This window comes from Sipha flava, unplaced genomic scaffold (assembly GCF_003268045.1).
Source record: "Sipha flava isolate LNK unplaced genomic scaffold, YSA_version1 238_pilon_pilon, whole genome shotgun sequence".
NCBI lineage: Eukaryota > Metazoa > Arthropoda > Insecta > Hemiptera > Aphididae > Sipha > Sipha flava.
In genome coordinates this window covers 380,233-388,792 of record NW_020272880.1, presented here as the reverse complement: position 1 = coordinate 388,792, position 8,560 = coordinate 380,233, and the positions used below count along the sequence as shown (strand labels likewise).

At 31.8% G+C, this 8,560-nt stretch overlaps 1 protein-coding gene across 3 annotated transcripts in view; it reads right to left on the bottom strand.

The window, feature by feature from the left end:
- Nucleotides 1-8,560, bottom strand: part of LOC112683964 (discoidin domain-containing receptor 2-like) — a 180,427-nt gene that overhangs the window by 42,319 nt on the left and 129,548 nt on the right. For all 3 annotated transcript variants that reach the window (XM_025555241.1, XM_025555240.1, XM_025555239.1), the window contains one exon: nucleotides 91-238. In XM_025555241.1, coding sequence (XP_025411026.1) covers nucleotides 91-238 — 148 coding nt within the window. The remainder of the gene's footprint in view (nucleotides 1-90; nucleotides 239-8,560) is intronic.

Sequence of the window (8,560 nt, the reverse complement as noted above, 5' to 3'; positions counted from 1 at the left end):
ATATATATATATATATATATATATATATATATATATATATTAAACGACCGTATATCAATGTTGATTTAATAGAAATCTACAATTACTTACGGTCGGATGGACATCCTCTGATCTCTGCCCTCAGGCAAACAGTACGACGGTGAACGCTGTATGGCAATATGCGCACTTGCGAAGCGTACACGGGTGGTAGCAGATGATGCAAGACTACTGTCGATGTATCCGTATTGCCGGACATTATCTAAAATAAACCGAAACCATTACATAATTATTATTATTGCTATCATAATTAGAGATTTGTTTGGATGACGAAATACAATTGATATTGTACAAGTTTCCTAATTTCTTTTAGTGATTGTGTACCGAAACGATATTGTGTGCATTGTAATTCGTCCGAAAACATATTCGGAACACGTATTTATTAAACAATTGCAGTCGTAACAGAAATAATTTAATAACATATTATAATATGCAACACGTCGGTAGGTGATGAACAAAATTAAAACCTTTCACGTAACATCGAAATAGGCCGTTATAGGCGTTTATTGCGTCAAACTTCTACTGAAAAAATGGGTAGTTCTTTTTTTTTTTTAAACAAGATGCTTTGACCAAAATTACGTTTTACATTATTTTTTTCGACGCTTTTTAAAAATTAGGTTGAGTTAATCCGATAGCATATTTTAATACATTTTTAAAATAAATTCAAACACTTTGTGTTCAAGTTGGCAAATAAGTCTTTCCCATGGGCATGACGCGAAACATCAGTTTGACCCGAGTAGGATTATTTGTTCATTTTCGTAGGCGAAAAATTAAAATTCACTACCTTTAATTAGTTATTTTTCGTATTTTCAAAGGCTCAGTTTTTATGTATCCATGGTTTATATTAAAATATTTTATTTATTTATTTACCATAAAAACCTAAAAATATTCAATCACATGTACCACGTGATATTATTTGTGTTTTACTTAACAGAAAAATATATATATGAATAGATCAATATAGTTTATACGTTCAAATGAAAAATGAAGAAACTTTCTGTTTGTAAATTACACTATTGTCGGATTCGTATCCGAACAGTAACGCGATATACATTTCCACAATTATTTATGTATTTATTTTATCAGACAACATTGTTTTAATATAATTGTATACTATATTATTTAATTGTTTCGAAGAATTACACGGTTTTCGTTTATCATATTTATCATAAGTTTAGGCGTTGTGTAAAAAGCATCATATACCATTTTACACACCATTGCATTTGATTACCGCAGTATTTTGTTCTAGTTGAACACCAGATTTTCGACGATCTGTCTGTAAAAACAATTGATGTCGATGGTGGTCGATGCAAAAATATTACCGTGCGACCCACTTCACGTACACATATTTCGAAAATCGGTTTATCATTTACGTGTACGCGTATATAGTGTATTAAACAGTTGCATTTCGTTAAGTGTACCAGATCCCGTGCGATGATCATAACACAACCGAGCGGTATAAAACGTTTTTCAACACAGTGTCGGATTTACGTTACATTCGTCGGATTGCGGGCTGGATGAACGAGCAGGTATACCTACCCTCTGCGGGCGTACGAACGACGAAATCAAATCCAACAGGAATCGCTCTATCGATTGTTGTTCGGGGTGGGCTTAAAGTGTAATATAAGTGTTTATAAGTTTGTCCGACGGGAAATATAATTGAACACGATTAGCCGTGCAATGCAATTCGAACGCGCACACTTGTTACTCGATCACCGATATGTATATCGATCAACTGAAGGTTGTCGCGGACGTGACGTTAAGTGGCGCGCCACTCAGGGCGGACGGTAAGGGATGTGATCGGTCGGAACGTAAACGTCGCGCACTTCCACCCTCCGAGATCGGCGCGCAAAGTTTGTGAAATTGCAAAAGTGCCTTCCGGGGCAGGACAGCGGCGTTTCGGATGAAAATTTAAGACGAAATTTCCATACGCGGGATGTCTCGAGTGCTCGGCAGTTTGTCTTTCGGCGAACTTCTGTAGTCGCGCGCCGCGGATAAATCGTGGGAAGAATCGCTTCCGGGCATTGAACGGGTCTGGTGGGGGGAGGGTAGGTGACAAGACCGTGCGGGCGCGCGGCGGCATCGTCTCCTGCAGTTTCTCGCTCAAGTGCTCCGATAAATTCCAAAACGAACTAGGTCGCCGGCACGGCTTTTTCGCGCTTGTGTGCCGAACCGAACAAGCAATTCCTAAGTCACTCTGACCCCGTGCTACGGCAAGAACTTGTTTGCGCACGCCTCCTCCTCCCCATCCAACTCCAGGGCTCTCGAACTCGTTTCGCTGCAGGTCATAAACGTCCAATTTTCCCGTTCGATTGCAATGTTCACCGGCGGCTGCGGTCGTTTAGTGATTTCGATGTAACGCGCGTGTGCGCCCTTCCGTGATCCTGTCCGTTTTCAAATAGTCGTGTAATATTATTTTTTACGCAATCGTGTCTAGGGATAGCAACGGTATATTGAAAATATCGATACATGAAATATCATGACATTTTACATCGATACAACGTTACCGATATATCGTTTCGATATTATCGTGTCTAACGATATTTTAATCTGATCAATCTTCGGGAAATCACCAATACATATTATCATATACTATTGTAAATTATTTGAGATGTTATATGTAAATATGTAAATATTAATATTTTAAAAATATAAATAAAATTATTTTCATTATAATTTTCTAGGCGTGTACTGCAATATATAAAAATCGCAATTTTAATCTATTAATACTGTTCTGGTTTTATAAATTATTTTATAATTTTGTTAAATATTCATGATTTGATTATTTATTATTATTCCTGTAGAAAGTATCGATATTAAGTTACAGCTTCGGCTTACGGATTATAGTTATAAATTGTATTCAAATAAATTATAACCTATTACCTATGTTCTATGTGCAAGTTTATAAACCTTTTTTAATATTGGAAAGATTTTCCGATATATATATATATAATAGTTAAAATAAGATCTATTAATATATATATATATATATAATAGAGGTCGATATATAGTGGTATCTATATTGGGTAAGCAATATTTCGAAATTACGATACATCGATGGTTAACGATTTTTTGCCATACTCGTATCGCGGAAAAGTCGTCGATCGGTACGCACCCGCGTAGGACGAACGTTATTGACGCAGTTCCGCGCAAAAATAAATAAATAACAATTGGAATACGATACGAATTGTGCAGTTAATATATTTGCACAATCGATTATGAAATCAAATGTTGCCCGGTTACAGTTTATTTATATACATTACGGGTTCGTTTCGGTAAGCGGCTCGGCAGACTGTTACGGTTTAAATTTTAAAACGATTTTACGCGCTTGTCGTGCAGGTACCGTTGGAAGACCCTGGAAAGTTTGTATATTTGTTTAAATGAAAATACCATAAATACGATAAGCTGAAGGACAGATTTTTCAATGGATATTATGTATGTACTTTAAGCCGATCGAGATGCGTAAAATGTACTTAACAAAACTAAAAATTGAAAGAGTTAACCGCTTTTGTTCAACTTTCAAAAAATATATTAATAATATAACTTTTGTTTTGACATAAGAATTTATTAAAAATTAATTGTTGCTCATTCCATACTATATTTTATGTAGCACCAGATGAATAATTTTTTACGCGAAGGAGTTCTCGCAATGAAATCCACACACATGAATTTATCATACATAAGTAGGTACCGTCGTTTCGACAACGCGAATATTATTTTGAATTCGGTGTTCGAACCTTTCATATGAATTATTAATTTTAAAAAAAAAAAAAAAAAATTATTTTTGAGAAAAAAACATTTTTCTGTGATTTCTAAGGGAATAATTTATTGTAAATGCAACGTATGTGTAAATAGTACGAAATACTCGTATTCGAATATTCTTTCATAGTTGGTTGTAATAATAGGATTTATTCCATACACGTAGGTACCAAACAAAATATAAGCGTATTAATACCATGTACATTTATATGATGTTATTGAAAATTATAAATAATAAAATATTTTTCGAAATTTTGCTTTTAAACCCGTTTAAGGGCGAGTGGGCGCACGTACAAAAATAAATAAAATATATCGTAACGTTAAGTGGTTGCGGGCAAATAGCATGCCGAATGACGATGAACGACATGTGACAGACGTACAAGGTTTAGCGTTTATACGAGTTATAAAATCATCAAAAATCCTTTGTTACGTGTTACGGGAAAAAGCATTTTCCTGTTTATAAATGTTTGTGTGTGCGTGTGTGTGTATATGGGTTTTTTTTAACACATTATATTTTCCACGGAAAGGTACTTGTGCACTATTATGGGCCATAGCGAAATTCATAAGTTCAACCGAGGTGAACAATCTTCAACAAATCGAAACACGAGTAAATAATATTTTTTTCTTTCGATTTGACCAAGTGACAAGTGGCTGTGGTAGGGAATTTATGAAAAAATAAAACTTAAAAATAATGTACTTTAAACTATTATATCAATCGTAGTGACAGTTATGGCTAATGATTATTAATGTTTCTGAATTATATTACATACACGTACAGCAATCAATAGAAGCAATCAAATTTTTATTTTCCATTATCAGCTGTGTATTTTAAATATATATTATAGGGAAGGTCATAGTCGAATTGTATTCAGTTTAAATTGCTTTATGAACGCTAAAATAAATATATAAATTTTAATTCCCATGAATGTAATGGCTGAGTACCCCTCGTTTAATGGCACTATTAGTTTTCCAAATTGTACTTCTTTTATCTTTTTCGATTTTGTGCGAGTGTGTGCGTGTATGTGTGTGTTTGTATGTGTATGACTTGAACGTTGGTACGAAATAAATATACGTTTGTTTTTATTTTCGTTGTTAATCTTTTTACTTTTGAATAAAACTATTAATTTATTAGTTATTTTGTCAATTCGAAACAGTCTATAATGCCTGTATTCTTGGCTTCCTACGGATTTTGCCTGTAAAATACGAGTAGATTTTATTTCTTTACAAAATAATATCCTTTATAGTAATGTGCGTCGCGAGAGGGGTGCTAAGAAGTGCACTTGCACTGGATTTAAAAATAAAGTGAATAAAATTTAAAAATGTAGGATAGAAGCTATTATTATCATTATCGAATTTTTTTAGTAATGTTTTTATCCATTACTTTGTAGCGGCTGAAAAAAACGAAAATAATTTTGTATTGCTATACAATTGGAAAACATATTCTTTCATATTTAACTTATTTAATTTAAGCGTTATTTAGAAAACAGCGAGATCATACTATGCATTATGCCATTATGCGAACTCCTAACGAAATTTCTGGTGGCACCTATGTTTATAGCATATTGTATATACAACAAACCTATATTTTCATAATTTTATAAATTTTATTTATTGCAAAAAAAAAAAAAATAATTAAAAAATATTATTGTGATCACATAAATACATACCTACTATATCTATTTTTAATATGCGTTTGTGTATATGGAAAGAATATTTAATTATTAAATATAAAGTTTAGTTACTTATAGGATGGATTTTCAGTTATATTTAAAAAAAGAAATTAATTGTTTTAATTGAAGTTTAAATTATATTAAGATCTGTAATTATCTTTTATTGTTTAATAGGTTAAGTTAAACATTTAATTTTTTTATTTCGTTAATTTTGATAAATGGTAAAATTGAAGTGAAAAAATTCATTATTATTCAGATTTTTTATTTATTGATATTTATTTAGTCAAGGGATTAATAACTAAATTGATGTATAAAAAATAATAACTATGAGTATATGCAGTATTTATGTTGTTTTTTTTTTGCTTTTAATCCAATATAAATGATGTTTCGGTTGTTAAAAATTAGAAACAATAACCAAGGAGGTATGTTTTTTTTTAAGTGTGCAGAAAAATGACTAGTAGCTTCGTGGTACCAACTTTAAAGATGTCGTAAATATTCTTAAACAAAAAAAAAAAATAAAAAAAAAACAGTCTCAAATTCGAAACACTCCATGGTGTAACTGTGCTTGGGGTTTAAAAGTTTTCGTTTCGGAACTATTGTCCGCCAATGTCGACCCCGAGGGCAGAGGAGATAAAACAGGTCGATATTATTGTTATCGTTCCATAAATTTCCCGGTGTTTTTAATAACGTGCTTTGGGTCCCTAAGTCTTTTGCCGCTGCCTCCGTCGTCGCCAACCAAACTTTCCTTATGAAACTCGTAAAACATTTTGTCCACTGTATTCGCCATGTACTCTATATGTCGTCATTGTTTTTGGCTCGAATATAACTCTTCGGTCTTTCCCCGTTGCTGCCGACTTGACTCGTTCACCGGCTAAAATAATAACTTTAAACGTCGGCCGATGCCGGGATCACCGTACCCGGCGGACGAGGCGGACAGTTTTCATTAATTTTCTTTTAAATCCATTTCGAGAGTATAACAGATGGAAATATATTTTGCCGGCGTATTGGTTATCAAATTATGATGCATAGTTTCTACGTTCAAGATCAATCGAAGAACACTCCACTGGTGGTTATCGTAACAATCGCGCGAGTGGTACATGTAGTATTATGGTAAATTAACGTGAATAGTAAGCTCATAAGCATATAATTTTACGTCGGACGACCATACAATGTGCGTGGTATGGTGAATCGATTATTGTGGCAATCAAATTGTGTGTCCGCTACATAATATGTATATACGACGTAGTGACGTAAAAAGAGGGTCACATGAGATCGCTCTTGTGACCCCTAAAAATGTCATAGGGTCATAAGAGTAAGTTTTTATCACCATAAAAACCATGTATACGGTTTTCAAAAACATAAAATTTATGTAATTTAAAAATTTAAAAGCTATGCCCAAATTCAATATCAATAACATAATAAACTAATTTATATTCCACAAACTAATATTTAAAAATTCGTGTTAATGTACTGCAGCTCTAACATAATTATTTTCGTAATAAAATAATAAAATAAAACAAAAATTAGTAAATTCTGAACATTCGTAGTTGAATATATAAATAAATAAATATAAATATAATAATAAATTAACAAATAAATGCGTAGCCTGGAATATTATTATATGGGCATATGTAATGTATGACCAGTTTCAAATTAATAATTCATCGTCAAATGTATAAAAAGCGCATAAAAATTCAATGAAAATCGCGACCGAATATGAAAAAAAAAGGAAAGAATACATTGAGAAAAATTTGTCACCTAACCCAGAAATAATTTGTTTTAATAAGAAAGATCATTTAAAATGATTTCTTATTATACATAGATATATTAAGAAATGTGAATACTTTGGTTATTATCTATTATTATCCAAAATGTATTAATATAAGAAATTATTTTTAAAATCGGTTTGTGTGTTTAAAATATTGTTAAAATTATTTTTCTTTATTTCATTGTGCAAGTGTAACTTTTTTGAAATTTAATTTATGTAAATGGTTTTTTTTTATATTTAATATTTCTAAGTCTGTATTAATATCAAAATGTATATCATGGTTATTTTTTAAAACATATTTAGTGACGTTTGAATTAGGGGCAAATTTTTTAAATTTTATTTCAGAAATATGTTTATTGTGAAATGTTCTTTATTTCTTACTTTTAAATTTTTAATTTTCTTATCCACATATAATTTACTACAATTTATTAACTTAAATATAATTTTAATATATTTTTTCAAATTTAGAACATTATAGAACAGAGTTTAGGTATTAGGGGATAATAACTAATTAATAATTAATACCTAACCTAACCCCCCGTAAGTTTACTGACCACGGTAAAAGCTTGAATATAGATATAATTGGTTTTATTGAAACCATTAATTCGATTTGATTTAATCAATTTTAATGGCATACAGTTCACATCGAGAGAAAATAAAAATAAGAGTGAGATCGATAAGTCTGGTAGCGTTAACGAGGATTATTATTACATATGCATCACACGTACAATATTGTATATTATAATATATTTGGTAATATACAACTGCAGTTTCGCGTCATGTATAATATACCCATATATAGATGTAAAACTGCTAAACGACAGCGTATAACGTGTCGTCGAGTCAAGTGTACAGTGTTATATTGAAGGGATTTCGTAACTTTCTTTACGTTTTTATGGGGTCGTATAAACAAGATGATAGTGATATGTCAACGACAACGGTCAGAGTCATTTTAAGGATTTGCGTACGGTCTACAGGGAGATGGAAACTTCGTATGGCCTACGAAGAAATTACTCAATACTCGATAGAATATATATAATTCGAAACAGCGAGTTACCGTAGAACATAAATAATTATTACCCGAAGGTTTTGAGTTTAATTAATCGATTGTCGGTGAACCGCAATATTTTTCGTATTGATCTAGGAACCAAAAATCTTAACCCGAATGAAATACAGTTGTTTAACCGTAAACAAAATAGTATTGTCGTATATACCGGTCGAATATATCACTGCGTTTTAACATACCTGAAAACGTACGTCTACGAAACGATACGGACAGCGATGTGTTATGACTGCATGGAACGTTAATCATTCTGCTTTGTAAGAT